Genomic DNA, 16,440 nt, shown 5'->3' with positions numbered 1-16,440 from the left:
TTGAGTTGCCTCCTCAGTGAAACATGACTGGAGGGTATGCTGGGCACCAGGAAAGTACCCTTTCCTGTACTACCTGCCTCTCTGGAAGACTCAAGTCTTTATAGAGCGATTCCCATTAGTGAACACTGGAGACATCTCCCGCCCACCATTCCAGAAATTGCTTACTATTTTCTATTGCAAGTACTTCAATAAAAACAATATAAAACAAATTATTAAAATTATTAAAATCAATTCTAATTAAAAGCTTGTGAGAACAGGAGAGTCTTGAAGGTCTTCCTGAAAACAAACAGAGAAGGAGATGCTCTTATTTCAGCAGGGAGCATATTCCAAAGCCCTGGGGGCAGCCGCAGAGAAAGCCTGATCCTGGTTCACCATCAAACGAGCTGGTGGCAACCATAACTGGACCTCTCCAGAAGATCATAAAAAACAGCAGGGTTCATGACAAAGGAGGCACTCTCTTAAATAGCCTGGACCCAAGCCGTTAAGGGCTTTATAGATAATAACCAGCACTCTTATTTCACCTGGAAACATATCAGTAGCCAATGCAGTTCTTTCAAAACCGGTGTTTTATGGTCCCCTTCGTGTTGTCCCAGAGAGCAATCTGGCTGCTGCGTTCTGTACCAATTGTAGATCCCAGACTATGTACAAAGGCAGTCCCACAGAGAGCGCATTACATTAGTCAAGCCTGGAGGCTACCTGTGTATGTACCACTGTTTTAAGGCCATTCACCTCTGGAAATGGACATAGTTGACATATCAGCCGAAGCTGATAAAAAGCGCTCCTGGCCACTGCTTCAACCTGAGAAACCAGGGAGAGCGCTGGGTCCAGGAACACTCCCAAGCTACGTCCCTGATCTTTCGGGGGAGTGTTACCCCACCCAGAACAGGCAGATCTAAACCATCTCTCAAATGCATTGATGGCAATCCATAAATGTAGGGGTCAGGAACTGATGGCTAAGACCACCTTTGAGGCTAGCTTGTAGAGTCTTGACCCAGTTATCCACACACACCCCGCCTCACCAGATTTTTTCTCTAAGCAGCCTTGCAGCAAAACTAGTCGCTGACCACGGCCATGATTTTTTGTGGCGCTGGCCTGTTCTCCTCTACCCCTCAGAGCAAAAATGTTGCCGATTGACATGCAGCCAATAGTGGAGAAGCATTCTCTTGATTGTTCTGGCCGTCTCTTGCAAAGACTCAGGAGAAGCCCGTGTATGGTTTTCCACATGGAGAGGAGAGAACTTCTCAGAACAGCCTTTTATGCACTTGCTTATCACTCCACCTGGCTCCATCTTAAAAATATGCTCAGCATTTTAAAGCAGAATTTCACCAAGGCTGCTGTTAATGATGGCTTGCTTCATGGAGGGGTGGGGAAAAAATGGCCCCGTTAACTAGGTCTTGGGAATAGGAATTTAGACTTAAGTTTTCAGTCTCCCTTTCCGTGGTCATTGGATGAGTCTTCCTCCCACTGGTTCTCTCCACGTAGGCCAGCCTCAGCACGGCTTCCTTCCTCCTGCATCATCCTCTTAACTTTTCTTTCTGTTCTCCCCCCTCCTTACTAACATTTCCTTTCTTCTTTTTTCCTCCCTGCCTTCCCCCTTCTGTTGTTTTTCTTCCCATCTCTTTAGCCAGATCTTTAGTAGTAAGAGGAATTTCTTTCGGATTCACACCGGCTGGAAACAGAGGTACCGAGGCTTTGGATCTGCTACCCAGGAGATGTTTGGGGGTTGAATCAATCCAGTTCTAGCGGCCTCGTTCTGTTTTTTAGAAATCCTGGGGTGGGGCATGTCACCTAAATGCACAGTGGAGATGTGCATGCCCTCTGCTTTTGTATCTTGTGATGAAGCCCTTCATGGACGGGAGATACGTTTGCTCTCCTGTAACCAGATGGTATGTCTCCAGGGCAGCTTTAAGATGAAATGAGAATCACATGGGGGGGGGGAATGATTTAAACCTGGCTAGCTGGCAATATGACAACACATGTTGGGAAAGGGAAGGTGATGGGGATTCAAGCACTCTTTCTCAAGCTTCTTAAAATCCTTCCCCGCTGCATCTTCTAAGCCCGGGTTCCTCACCTTGGGTCCCCAGATGTCGTCATCATTGGACTACAACTTCGATCATTATTTGGCCATTGTGGCTGCCTGGGGATGATGGAAGTTGTAGTCCAAAGACATCTGGAGACTCCTGGCTCTTCTTGCCTGAAACTTTAGTCACCACCAGCACCCATCCTAGATGTTCTCTGCCCCCCCGGGTCCATCCCACACTTTGAAAAACATAAGGATGGAAGAAAAGAAAAAGGAAGTATTCTGCCATGGATGCTAGAGGGAATGATTCACCCAGAAGCCCCTCTCCTCCAGGTTCAATCCTGGGCAGCATCTCCAGGTAGGGCTGGGAAGGACTCCTGCCTGAAACTTTGGAGAAGCTGCTGCCAGTCAGTGTGGACAATACTGAGCTAGACGGACCAAGAGTCTGACTTGGTATACGGTAGCTTTGATGTAATCGCCATTGAAACAACGGGAGCATAGCAGCTCTTCCACGCGCAGTCCAGTTGCTAATAAAACCCTGAATCCAAATCCAGAAATCAGTTGAGGTGCCTGCTTTGTCCCCACCCCCTCGTCCCCCAAACCTGCAAAATTAAAAGAAGGAAGGTGGGGATTCCTCAAGCTCCGCTTCTAGCGAAGCTCTCTCAAAGCTGTGCTGGAGATATACCTGCCTGCCCGGTGCTTGACTACAGACTGGTTCTGGAATAACTCTCAGGGCCAGTGGTAACTGGGTGGCTCTCCCACTCCTCCCCAGGGCAAGTGGTTGCATTAGCACGGTGATGTCACTGCTTTCCATGGGCGTGTGGACTCCGGCTCAGCCTGGCCCTTTGGCTGGGTTTTTTGCCTCTCATTGAAGCCTGCTGGATATCGCAACAGGGGTGGAGTCTGTGTAGGTTTTGTTTGCCTGGCAGGACCTCCGTCATGTGGAAGACCTCAAAAGAGCGGCATGCAAGGGCAATGGCATGGCCCCGATTCTGGCTTCCTCTAGGCCTGCATCCCTGAAATTCAAAGTTGGCCATTGTGGATGGATGGACCGATTTTTCACTTGGAGAAAGAGCTTGGGCACATAGCAAACGTTGCATACAGACTGGCCCTGAAGTTATTATTCTGATCTTTGGAGTTGAGATGCATGGGGGGAAGTGGAGGCTTGGGGTGGCCAAAGAGCAGAAGCCTGCTTCATCCAGACAACCCAAGAAACAGGCCTACGAGTTAGGGCTCCCTGAGGCCGCGGGTCCCAGGCTGTGCCAAGGAGCCCTGGGCTTCCTTGGAGGCTTCTCAGGGCTTCGCCTGTGGGAAGATGGCTAGTGGTGGACAAGCTTCCCAGGAAGACAGCATGCCCATAACAGCCCATCTTCCCACAGCTGCACGTTGCAGGCAGAATGTTTTGGTGTCTTCTGGATGCCTTTGACCATTACTACATGCAAACCGACAGTGCAACCCAGAATTCAGTGCAGAGTCCTCTTCTGCAGTGCACAGGAGAAGTCAAAGTGGGAAAGGTTTCCCACTTCAGGCAGGGCAGCTTTTAAAATCCAGATTTTTATCTGAGCCAGAGAAGAATCGCCTGCCACCCACTGGTCCTCCAGACTGCTTCACCTTCCACTCTGTTTTACTCTGCTGATACTCTGGCAGCAAGAGGGGGGGGGAGGGAAGAAGGTACCTGCCCCGCCCCCATCTGATGTATGACATGCTACTATTCAGTGGGCTGGGTACAAATAACCCCTGGGAAATGTAGTTTTCCTAAGGGCTACAGCAGCGTTATTTCCCAGACATTTATGGAAGTAGTTAAGCTGATTTCTGAGTCCATACCTGGTCGACGATGTCCAGTTTGTTTCCAGGGGAACCTCCATGAGTAGACCAATAATGGTAGAGAAGTTTCCCTGAAAGACAATTGGTTCCCCATTAGGTTCATTCACATGGCCCGAAAAAGGGTCATTGGCACCACCAGCCAGGGCAAGAGAACTGTGCGCACTTCCGGTCCACAGTTGTGTGAACTCAGAAAGCAAGTAGGAGAAGAGAATGATCAGGTGGGAGAAAGGCACTGAGTCGGACAAGCATACCTTACCCACATTCTCCAGCATTTTACCGGGGGGAGATGAAAAGTTAAGCTACCCGTCTCCCACATGATCACTCCTCTTACCTTGCTTTTTGAGTTCACACAACCACAGATTGGAAGCGTGTATGGCTCTCTTACCCTGGCCGTCAGCTCCTCCAATCTTATTTTGGGTCACGTGGCCTGTGTCCTTGAGTATGCGCTCAGCTGATGTGGCAAGGCCAGGCATCAGCCAGTATTCTGTGTGAACTGAATGGGCACCCTAGAACATGTCCCCAAATCCTTTGCAGCACACAGGGCTTCTTTAGGAAACGAATCCATGTGGAATAGCTTCCCTGAAGGCAGAAAAACAGACAACCATTTTGGTGGCTTAATATGGCCTAGGCATGAATGTTGCTTTTGTATCTGACTCTGAGTCCAGGATTGGGCTACTACCTTTTGCCTGCAAAATGCAAGGTGTGAATTGGCCCTTTGGACAATTCAGCCGTGGGCGATTCAGGTTGCACCTCACGGAATTGCCAGCCATCACGCTGACGGCATCTTCCCATACAGACCATCAGGGCCGTAAACGTTAATGGGCTGGCTGGGGGAGTGCAGAACTCCCCCCACTGCGTTTGCAGTTATAAACGTGAGTGCGGCTGATGCTCATTACGTGTGGATAGGGCCGTAATCTTGCCTCGCACTGGGAGACAAATCTCTGGAAGTGTGCAAAAGGTCCCGTTTTGGTGGAAGAGTTGCAATCTCTAGGGAAATGCTGCCAGCATCTTCTTCCTGCAACTGCTCTTGCTTAGATTAGAGATCTTGATTCCCTCCCAACGAGATGTTCTTGGTCCTTTCACTAGAACATCGGACAACCTCATTTTTGTTAGTTCACCTGCACAATTTCCCCCAAACCCTCCAGAGCATCCAAACATCTCCTTTCCAGGCATCCTTTGTCCAGCGGTGTCTTTCTCTGTCGATCATTTTAATCCCTCATTTCTTTCTCCTCTCTTTTTGTTGTTTTCAGCTTTTACCGTAAGTACCTCTGTAGCACACAAGGCTACTGATTGTGAATGGAGTTTGTAGCATGCGTTGATCTTGTCCCTTTCCTTTTCCAATTTTTTCTTTCAACAGAAAACATGAACCATAGTCATCTTGGGCTGGGATGCGTATACTAGTTCATAAAAATAGATAGCAACATTTTATGCTATGATAAGGCCCCCTCAAACCTGGAGTGCTATACCACTGAGTCACACAGATCCCCGTCTGAAGTGACATGGCCAAAGGCAGGCCTATTTGGGAATGCCAGCAACCCCAAGACTGGTTTATTGTTTACAAGAATAGCGTCAATGTCTAGGAGATTACTAAAAGCAATCCTGGGGGGGTCTCTTGAAAAGTACTGGGAAATTTGAGGAATGAAAACTAGGCCTAAGTCCTAGACTCTGATTACGAGATTCCTGGGTTGTGCTCTGGATTCCCTAAGATGGGGAACAGAATCTCTTATTTATGTTGACAGGAGTAATTAGCACAGCTTAAAAACCCTCTGAGCCTGAGTAAATTGGAGGGCCTTGGCCCTGACCTTTTTATCTCCCTGAGATCTGGCCATGTTTCTGTGGGACAAGGATCCAGATGATTCTGGAGTTATTGTAGGATTCTGGAACAGCTGAACCAGCTACCACCAAACACAAATCTCCATTGATCAGTGGCCATTGGACCCACTAGTGAAGAGGTGTCGATGAGGCAGTCTGTCTAGCGCCCCCTTTTGGTGCCTGCTGGCATCCTCCCCAGCCCACGAGCTTCCCTGCCCCTGGCTAACATCTCCCTCCTTCCCTGAATTCTTTGCAGCAATAAAATGGGCATCAAGGACCGCATCCGTTTGAACAACTCTCAGCGGCAAAGCAGCCGGGGGAAGCAGCATCTGGTCCCACCCCTGCGCCGCTCTCCCAGCACAGAGAACGTCCACGAGGCTGCCAGCCCCACCAAAGTGCAGAAGAGCTGGAGCTTCAACGACAGGACCAAGTTCCGGGCCTCATTGAGGCTGAAGCCCCGGACACCGGTGGAGGGTACGTCTCCGGAGCTGCCAGGGGTTGGGGTTGAGAATGGAGAAGGGTTTTGAGGGGTTTGGGGGTTCTTCTACTTCTTTCTTTGGAGAGGGTTTTAAAGAAGAAGAGGAAGAAGGTACTCATTCTGTTTCTTCTTCTTCTTGAGAATCTACCAAGCAAGGTGGGACCGCCATTCTGTATGCTGCTTTATATCACAGCAAATAAAACAGCATGTCTATCAAGGAGTTATTCTGAGTTAAGCATGTGCATGCAGGATACTCTTAAGATTCCCTTCTTAAAAGAAATAAGCACAAAGAACAAGCAACTACCACTGAGTCATAAGAACATAAGAACAGCCTTGCTGGATCAGGCCCAAGGCCTATCTCATCCAGCATCCTGTTTCCCACAGTGGCCCACCAGATTCCTTGAGAAGCCTCTCAACCAGGAGATGAAGGTCTGCCCCCTCTCCAGCCATGACTCCCCTGCAGCTGGTATTCGGAAGCATCCTGCTTCCAAACCTGGAAGTCGCCTGTAGCCATCAAGACTATTAGCCACTGAGAGACCTGTCCTCCATGAATTTGCCTAAGCCCCACTTAGAGCCATCCAAACTGGTGGCCATCACATCCATAGACCCTCACCAGAGAAATCCATAGACTAGCTTATGTGTTGCATGTAGAAATACTTTGTTGATCCCAACTTTCCTGGTAATCTGTTTCATGATGCACCACCCTGATTCCAAGACACAGTCTAGCACCCTTAAATTCTCCACCTAGCATAGGTCACCCCACACAACCCAGACCACAATATGCCTCTTAGAGGGGAGCAGGACCAAGCCAGGGGTGCCTCCCGAGATGCTCATGAGATGCTTATGGAACAGAGAGCTCTATGGGTGTCTCAGGTGAGTGAGCCAAACTATATGCTGCTGGGGAAAGCCACCATATCTTCTGGGGCCATTAATTAGTCAGGCCCTGGAGAGAAAACTCACTCCCCCTCCAGTTCTAGATAGGATACCTAAGCCCTTGGAAAGCAGGGATAGTAAACACACATAGAACAGGCAAGGATGGGTTGCCACCCCCCGCCCCTGTCTCCACAAACCCTGTTCTGGTCCTCTTCTGCTCCTTGCCATTGTACTAGAGCATGGCATCTATGGGTTGAATGCTTTAGTAAGGATTCGGTGATCTTGAGTATGAAGAAGCAAAACCCATCAGCCAATCCTCCTTTGCCAAGCCCCACAACTTGGACCCAACGGGTTGGCCTACGAGACCTCCAAGCTCCTGGTCTTGTGGTAGCAAGCATGACTTGTCCCCTCAGCTAAGCAGGGTCCACCCTGCTTTGCATTGGGATGGGAGCACATCCCAATGTGCCCGCACTCTGTCAGCACTGTAAGATCTTCCCCTTCGGAGATGGAGCTGCTTGTGTGCAGAAAGCTCCAAGTTTGCTGCCTGGCACCTCCGAGTCAGGGCTGAGAGAGAGAGACTCCTGCCTCTAACCTTGGAGAAGCTGCTGCCAGTCTGTGTAGACACTACTGAGCTAGATGGACCAAGGGTCTGACTCAGTATATGGCAGCGTCCTATGTCCCTATGTCCCTTCCAGTGGTATGAAACATCTCTTGGAACACACACCTGCCCTGTCCAGCAGTCTTGGGGCACTGGGGATCCAAATAGATCTGTTCTGTTTAGAAGGTCTCCTGGTGCCACTGAGCCATTAGTGGCGAAAGTAGAAGAGGGCACCTCCTCTAGTGTGAACAGGGGGAGCGTGCAGGGGAGGGTTGAGTGAGGGAGAAAGGAATGGCTCTCCTTCCATGAAGGGCTGTTTTCTGCCTTCAGTCGATGGCCCCGCAGAGGAGAGCAACGAGGAAAAAGCCTACCAGTGCGACCTGACCTTTGAGGACATCATGCCAGCCGTGAAAACTCTCATCAGGGCTGTCAGGTAGGCCTCCTCCTGGTCCTGGGGACTCCCTCCCTGGCAACATCTCCAAGAGAGGGCTGAGAGAGATTCCTGCCTGCAACCTTGGAGAAGCTGCTGCCAGTCTGTGAAGACAATACTGAGCTAGATGGACCAATGGTCTGACTCAGTATATGGCAGCTTCCTATGTTCCTAACTTTGTACACTGCTTAGAGATGTCAGGCAGTAGAGAAATATGATAGATAAATAAATAAATAAAATAAAAGAATTTTGGCTAGCAGGATTAGGAGAGACCCCCTACTCGCAACCAAGGAGAACTGCTGCCAGTTGAAGCAGATTTTATTGGACTAGAGCCTGACTCAGTAGGAAGCAGCTTAATGCATTCAGTTGTAAAAGTCAAACCCCTCACTTTGGAGGTTTCTGAAAGAGCTTCTGAAAAGGTGGATGTCTTCCTAGGCTGCACGAACAGAGGCAGGATGTCCGGATCATGAGAAGGAAACGTCCCACTCTGTTCTGCGCCACTCAGACCTCACTTGGAATCCTGCGTCCAGTCCTGGGCCTTCATTTTAAAGACACCGATAAACTGGAAAGGGTTCAGAGGAGGGCAGCAAAGATAGTGAAGGCTCGGGAAACCAAGTCCCGTGAAACTGATTGAGCTGGTTCTGCTTAGCTTGGCCGTTTTTCACACAGGGCTTTTAGCCTGCATCTCCTCCGGAATGGTGAATGTGCAATTCACATATCGGCCAGAATTATCCCAAAGTCCCTGCGAGCTCTCGGGGAGCACTTCACACACAATTCGGGTTTCTCATTGTGTGTTAGAGTGTAGCCCAATGTATATCCAGGGTTTAAAAAATCGACTTTTTGTATGGTTTTAGGGGGGCAACTTTGAACTCGCGGTAAAGCCGGCTGTGTGAAAAACACCGTGGAGGAGACTAAGAGGAGATACGATAGCCATCCTGAAATATCCGAAGGGCTGACACATAGAAGGTGGAGAGGAGATGTTCTCTGTTGCTTCTGAGAGCAGGACTAGAAGCAGCGGCTTGAAATGCCAAGGCACAGATACAGACTAGCCATTGGGGGGATTTCCTAACTGTACGAGCTGTCGGACAGTGGAACAGCCTACATCATTCATGCATCAGTGGGCTCTCCGCTAGAGCAGGGATTCTCAACGTTGGGTCCCCAGATGTTATTGGACTTCAACTCCCATAATCCCCAGCCAAAGGCCACTGGGCCTGGAGATTATGGGAGTTGAAGTCCAACAACATCTGGGGTCCCAACGTTGAGAACCCCTGCTCTAGAAGACTTCTCTGTTTTACAGCTGCTTCCCTACAGGATCCCCATTGGGACAAACCTCTAATCAACAAAACACAAAGGACTACCAGACAGAACACAACTGTCCTGTCCAACTCTATGATTCTAAGCTTGCTTTTTTTTTTTTTTTTTTTTTGCAGGATCCTTAAGTTCCTGGTGGCTAAGAGGAAGTTCAAGGAGACGTTGCGGCCCTATGACGTCAAGGACGTGATCGAGCAGTACTCGGCCGGCCACCTAGACATGCTCGGCAGAATCAAGAGTCTCCAAACACGGTGAGTGGAGCGGCTGATACCCACTTGGGCTCTGGGTTTCTCTTAGCACAGGTATGCCATTGGGTATAAAGCTGCCTTACACCCAGTCAGGCTACCATTCCATCTAGCTCAGAATTGGCTTCATCTAGCTCAGTATTGGCTTCATCTAGCTCAGAATTGGCTTCATCTAGCTCAGAATTGGCTTCAGTGACTGGCAGTGGCTCTCCGGGGTTTTAGCCCTTCCCCAGCCCTTCCTAGAGATGCTGCCAAATCTTGGGAAGGCCATTGTGGCTCAGGATGATGGGAGTTATAGTCCAACACCGTCTGGGGACCCATGTTTGAGAAGCCCTGGAATGTGGTAATGGCTGGTGATGGTCAAAGGCCATGGGGCTTGGACATTCTCTAGTCCTGGAGTGAATCCTAAACAGTAGTATTATAATAACTCTCTGGCAATTGTTGGTGTCTGCGGTGCTGTTGCCTTAGCCATCCCCAGCATTGAGTCGCTTGTGTGATTTCCGCCGCTTGCATAATCTGTCTCTTCTCCCCTCCCGCCTGGCAGGGTGGATCAGATCGTGGGCCGCGGCGCGATCGCCATTGACAAGAAGGTGCGGGAGAAAGGGGAGAAGGTGTCCCTGGAGGTGGAGCTGGTGGACGAGTTCAGTATGATGGGCCGAGTGGTCAAAGTGGAGAAGCAGGTACAGCCGGGTCGGGAGGAGGCAGAGGAAGGCTGTGTGCACGCAGTCCCCTCAGCACAGTTGCTGGCAGGAGGGGCTCATCCTAGCAAGCAAGGGGCCACCATACGAGGCACAGCTGCCTCTGGCTCCCAGCAGCCCCGTTTGCGCCTGTCGCTCCCATCCCGCCCCGATGTTAACAGGAGCTGTGCAGCCTGAAAGCTGGGTGCTCGTCAGGCAGAGCTGCATGTGCAGCTCTACCTGATGAATGGCCCGCCTGCAGGCACTGCCAGGGCAGGGCTCCTGAAGACCATGTCCACGTCTCCCCCGCCGTTGGCACAAGCCAGGCTAGGAACCTAGGGGAGCGGCCTTGTACCGAGTCAGACTTTCGACCCGTCAAATTGAATAATTAATTAATTAATAATCTAGCTCAGAATTGTCTGCACTGACTGGCAGCAGCTCCTCCAAGGTTTCAGGCAGGAGCCTCTCCCAGCCCTACCCCAGTTGGACCTGGGCACTTCTGCAGGCAAAGCAGATGCTCTGCCCCTGAGCATGACGCTCCGTCTCAGAGGGGTGCTGCCCTTTTTGTGGTATATTGTGGCATGTGATTAAGAATGTCCGTATGTCACTTTTCAACAACAAAACATTCTCAGTGGAGAAGGAATTAAGATCAGAACAGCCCTGCTGGATCAGGCCCAAGGAGGCCCATCTCATCCAGCATCCTGTTCTCCACAGTCGGCCACCCGATGCCTCTGAGAAGCCCCCAGGGGAGGGCGTGCCTCTCTCTCCTGCTGTCGCTCCCCTGCATGTGGCATCGAGAGGTGTCTTGCCTCTGAGGCTGGAGGTGGCCTGTGGCCCTCAGAGATGGCTCCCCACCCCCAAAGGGCTCAAAGACTAAAATGAAATCAATCAATCAATCAATCAAATTTGTACACCCCCCAAACTTTCGTCTCTGGGCGGTTAACAATAGCATAAAACAAGTTAAAAACACATACAAAAACTAAAAACAATTTAACAGTTTGAAAATAAATGAGAAGTTTAAACCTAAAAATTTAGGAAGCTGAGAAAACTTGGTCAAAAGATGGGCTTTCAAGTGTTTTTTTGAAAATTGCCGGAGGATCGTCTCTCAGCAGGGAGGTGCCTCTTTAAAACCTTTAAAAGGTGCCTCTTTGCTAGTTAGCAGGGGTTGACATGCACTGTGGAGATGCTGCCTGTGTGGAAAAACCACACCAAGGTGGCAGCTGTGCCACCTTAAAAAGAGGGCACTGCACACTTTGGAACTCACGTACGAGACGTTGATGCTACCTTCCCTCCACAGAGCTCCGGGTAGCATGTGGTGCTCCCCTCCATTTTATCCTCACAATGACCCTGTGAGGTAGGCTAGGCTGAGAGAGTATGGCTGGCCCGAGTTCACCCAGTATGCTTTGTGGCTGAGCAGGGAATTGAACCTGCATTTCCCCAGCCCAATACTTCATCCGCTCTGCCGGGCTACAGCGTTTAGGATGGTTTTAAGATGGGATGGTGCTGGCAGCATGATTAGTCCATGAAACTAAAGGAGGGGTGGCCAACCGGAGGCGCTCCAGTGGTTGTTAGACTACAGATCCCATCATCTCCAGCTGCGAGTGCGGGTGTTGGGAGTTGTCGTCCGACAAGAGGAGGAGAGCCTCAGCTTGGCCACCCTTACTCGAAAGACTCATGTGTGAGTGGTCTTCTCTGCTGGCGGAGACCACTCTCCTTGGGTGTCCTATCCCACTCGGCTGGGGGATGCGAGATCTCCTCGGCCTCTCGCTTCTCATGCAGGTGCAGTCCATTGAGCACAAGCTGGATCTGCTGCTGGGCGTCTACTCACAGTGCCTGCGGAAGGGCTCCGTCAACTCCCTTAGCCTGGCAGCCATGCCGATCCCCACGGGTGAACATGACATCACTTCGGACTACCACAGCCCCGTGGACCATGAGGACATCTCCGTCTCTGCTCAGACCTTGAACATCTCCCGGTCGGCTAGCGCCAACATGGACTAAGATGGTACCCGGTCGAGCCATTGAATCGTCACACACCAGCCATACTGGAGAGGGGATCTTTCTGCTTCCAGGGCAGGAAGGTGGGTACCCCCAGACCTCCCCGACTGCTCTAACAGACAGTGTCCCGACAAGCCCAACCCTTCTTCGGCTTCACCATGTTGGTGGGGCCTCAACGGAGACTGTTCTCTCAACGCAATGCAACGATCGCCTCAACTTTACTTGAAGTCTTCCAACTGCGGACAAAGCCACTAACACTGGACGTTGCCAAGGATGAGCTGGATGCAACACCCACCCCCTGTGGGGTTGCCATGGCCACTGATGTGGCATTTTCAACATTAGTGTTAATGGCGGGACCCGGCAGCCATCTTGAAGAAATCTCCCTGGAGTTTTGTCCTGGGAATTCAGATGGTCAGGCGCTAACCTGGGTAAGCAGCCTTCTCCAGGGCGGGAAAGCTTGTTAACCTAAAGCAAATTGCAGAGGGCTCCATCCTTTTCCCTGCTCAGCCTTCTAGGAACATCTCTTCTGGTTCTCTGCTAGGTGGGGTGGGTGCCTCCAGCTTTGTAGGACCACCTTGGCCTTTGACTCTGAGTGATGACCCTCTGGTCAAGCAAACACCACAGGTGGCTCGGTCCCTTGTCCGCCACTGACTTTGGACATCTACCTTCTGGAAACCCAGGTTGAAGATGTTTATTTACAGCTATGCAAAAGCTAGATTGCCCTCCCTTCCCTAGTGCTCAACAAGGGACATTGCGACTTGAATGAATGTGGATTCTCTCGAAGAAAATGGCCTAGCAATGCCTGACCCTGCTCTTGGCAGCCTTGAAACACCTTTGTTGGTCTCCTTTTTATCTCCCCACCCTCCCGGTAGTGGGCATTGCTCTGTGGCCCAAAGATCATAAGCACAGTGGAACCTTCCACACAGGGAACTTGTTTCCTGTGGGTGGGACAACATTATATGCAACAACCTTGAATATGCAACCTGAAATCAGCCCTGACACACTCTAGTGATAGACAAGGAGCTCCTCCTCTGCCTAGGAAACTGGCAGGTTCCTTGGGCAATCTTTTCGTCTTGATCTGCTCAGGAATCCGATTGGCCGGGAGCAGGAATGTTCCGGGCGACCTGAGTGGAACATTGCATTCTGCTCTTAGGGGAAGAGCCAGTCATAGCCCCAAGGGAGTTGCATCTCCCCTACATCCAGGGGCATCAGAGTCACATGGAGGCTGGTTCTGAGGTGGGGACCTTGGTGGAGGAAAGTAGGGCGCTCTGTAGTGTAGCTTTAGATCCCGCAAGCCACCCAACCTAACCTCCTCCTTTGCCAGCAGATGAGCCATGGATGATCTATGATCCCCACCTCTCATTTTCCAGAAGGCACCCTACAACCACACTCTTCTGCCCAACTCACCAGAAACCTGGCTCCATCATCCATCCTTTCTCTATCAGCTGCCACCACGGGCATGGTTCCATCCAGACCCCATGTCTCCAGATCTCCCCCTCATCCAAATCTTTGCCAATTCGCCTTGACTTTTGCTGCTGCTTCATCTTCATTCTAACAGCCGTCCATTGCTAGACCTCAGTCTTGAGTGGACTTTCCTGGGGAAGCTCAGTGACTCAAGCCTTCTCCCCACATTTTGCGTTTTCAGGTGTTTTCCTAGAAAAAAGCATTCTTAGAGGCACACCTAGGAACTGTCCTGTGTGAGCGAGTGAGTGGGTTTGCTTGGAAATGCACATAGAATAGAGGTGTACTCCCAGGAAAGCCTGAATTGGCTGCAGGATGTGTACTCAGTCACAAACCTGGATTTGCTGCTGCATTAGGGCAGTTCACACAACCAACATGAGGGCAAGAGAAGACTCCTACCTTAATTCAGGAGCTGGGCATGGTCCCGATTTCCAATCCTGCGTCCCATAAAAACAAGGTTGGAAGCAGGGAGCTTTATTATCAGTCAGGCCCCCAGCTGTTCCCCCAGGAAAGTTTCCCCGCCGACCTTGTTCAGGAGCTGGGGATGGAATCTGAGTATGGCATGCTTCTCCTACCCAGCTGGGGTGTGGCAGACAATCCGGACCCCCATCTGCTGCCTTGTTTTTCATCTAACACACGATCGAAAATCGGGAGCCCATCCAGCTCCGATCCGAATGTCAATTGTGTGAATCGCCCTATGTGGAGCAGACCCAGGTTTTGGTTTCCGCTTGGCTATCTTTGTTTGGTTTGGACTTCTCTTTTGTTAGCCAAGAGCCATTCAGAATTACTTGCACTGAATCAGGGGGGTAGTCATTGCTGAAATGGCTTATTCCGGTTCCTCCCCCCACCCCGCCCAGTCTCTGCTCAGCTGTTGGATTGTGCCACCTTTTCCTCCCCCTTGGTTGGATCTTCCATTCTCTTTCAATGGGACCGTCTCTACTGTCATCTTCTCTACTCACCACCTTCATCAGATACCAAAGGAGGGGAAAGAGTGAAAACTAGAAGGGCACCCCTTCCCTTCCTGCTCAGAGCCACCAGGACCCCCGTGGTTGGGTTGTCCCACAGAAAGGCCCCAGGGATCAGATTTGGGAGCAAGGCCCCGCTTCACCCCCCACCTCCGTAGGGTGCATGCCACCAGCCCCTCTCTCCTTGCATGCTCTTGCATGTGTCTTGAGGAATGGGCTCAATCTGTTCTTGACCTGCCCACCCGCCTGCACTGAGCCACATGCCTCCTCCCCCAAACGCTGCACTGAACATGGCGTCTTCTACACACCCGTCTTCCATCCAAGACGAGACGCCTTCAAAAGGGAGGGAGGGGTTTGGTTGGCAGTGGGCGGGGGGAGGGAGGGAGGGAGCCGGGAATGGCTTTGACCAACCAAGCAAAATGAGGTGGACCCTTTGATGGATTTCCAAATAAACCTTGTTTCTGAGACAATGGATAGTTACCTCACTTTATTAACTTATTAACTTATTTGTTTCATTAAAGTTTTCAGTAGACGGCTGACTGTGTGCCTCGTTACTCCTCAGCTGCATGTGGGAGAACCCACTGGGGCAAGCGCCAGGGTGGAGGGGCTTCCATCTTGGAATGGATGGTTCTTGGTTGTGTGTGCAGAGGAAACTGGCATGGACGAAGCCCATCCGTGTGTCCAAAACTGGGGTAGGAGGGATGTCCAGCCAGGCTCCAAACCCCATGCATGCTCCTGGGAATTGGCTGGGTGTCAGCCAAAACTGAGGTGGGCAGAGGGGGAAGTGAGGGTGTGCTCGCTGAGATCTGGGCAGGGTGGCACGGGACATGAGAGCCGCTATATTGCTTCAGACCCTTGGTCCGTCTAGCTTAGCATTGTCTAAATGCCCACTGAAAGCACTGGTTCCTCCCCAATGGCCATAGGAATGCATGGAATTTCTGAAAGGCCATTGGCCATCTGGAAATTCAATGCATTCCATGGCCTTTTCGTCCATCTAGCGCAGTACTCGCTACACTGACTGGCAGCAGCTCTCGAAGGTTTCAGGCAGGAGTTTCGCCCAACCCTACTGGGAGATGCTGCCAGGACTTGAATCTCGGACCTTCTACATGCAACACAGACGCTCTTCCATGGAGCTACAGACCCTCTGCAGAACAGGGCAAAGGCAGGTCATCATGACTGCAAACATCTTCCTGGCCTGCTTCAGTTGGCAGGGTGGGTGGGTGGTGGAGACAACTAGGCAGAAGCAGTGGAGGAGGAGGGAATTTGAAGGACAGGTCTACTTGTTACTCACAATGGCAATGGGGCTATGCTATACCACTGAATGCCACTTGCTGGGGAGGTCCTTGGAAGCCATTGGTTGGTTACCAGTAGAAGCCAAGTGCTTGGACATTTGTTCTGATCAGGTAGGGCTCTGGCCATTACTAGCCATGGTTGCTAAATGGAACCTCCATGCACAGGGAGAGTCTACCAAATGCTGGGGACATGGAGCCAGAGAGGATGGTCTGCTTTCATGGCCCTGCTTGTGGGCATGGTGGGGAACAACATATTGGACTAGACTGGGCATTCTCGACTTGGGGGGTCCCCCAGATTTCGTTACCACTTCCATCACCCTTAGTCAGAATGGCCAAAGACCACTGGGATGGGAGATGGTGCAGGTTGCAGTAAAAGGATCTGAAACCAAGAATCCAAAACACAACCCAACAGATCCAATAATACAATTAGAAAAAAGGACATAAAGAATGAATAGATAA

At 50.8% G+C, this 16,440-nt stretch overlaps 1 protein-coding gene across 4 annotated transcripts in view; it reads left to right on the top strand.

The window, feature by feature from the left end:
- KCNQ4 (potassium voltage-gated channel subfamily Q member 4) overlaps positions 1-15,028 on the top strand; it is a 111,343-nt gene extending 96,315 nt beyond the window's left edge. For all 4 annotated transcript variants that reach the window (XM_053268855.1, XM_053268854.1, XM_053268853.1 and 1 more), the window contains 5 exons: positions 5,913-6,130; positions 7,936-8,038; positions 9,466-9,597; positions 10,136-10,271; positions 12,048-15,028. In XM_053268855.1, the coding sequence (XP_053124830.1) occupies positions 5,913-6,130; positions 7,936-8,038; positions 9,466-9,597; positions 10,136-10,271; positions 12,048-12,266 (808 nt within the window). In that variant the 3' untranslated portion in view covers positions 12,267-15,028. The remainder of the gene's footprint in view (positions 1-5,912; positions 6,131-7,935; positions 8,039-9,465; positions 9,598-10,135; positions 10,272-12,047) is intronic.
- Positions 15,029-16,440: the final 1,412 nt, after the last annotated feature.

Source organism: Hemicordylus capensis, chromosome 7, assembly GCF_027244095.1.
Source record: "Hemicordylus capensis ecotype Gifberg chromosome 7, rHemCap1.1.pri, whole genome shotgun sequence".
NCBI lineage: Eukaryota > Metazoa > Chordata > Lepidosauria > Squamata > Cordylidae > Hemicordylus > Hemicordylus capensis.
Note: the sequence above shows the minus strand (reverse complement) of the source record. Positions and strands in the feature narration are given on the sequence as shown.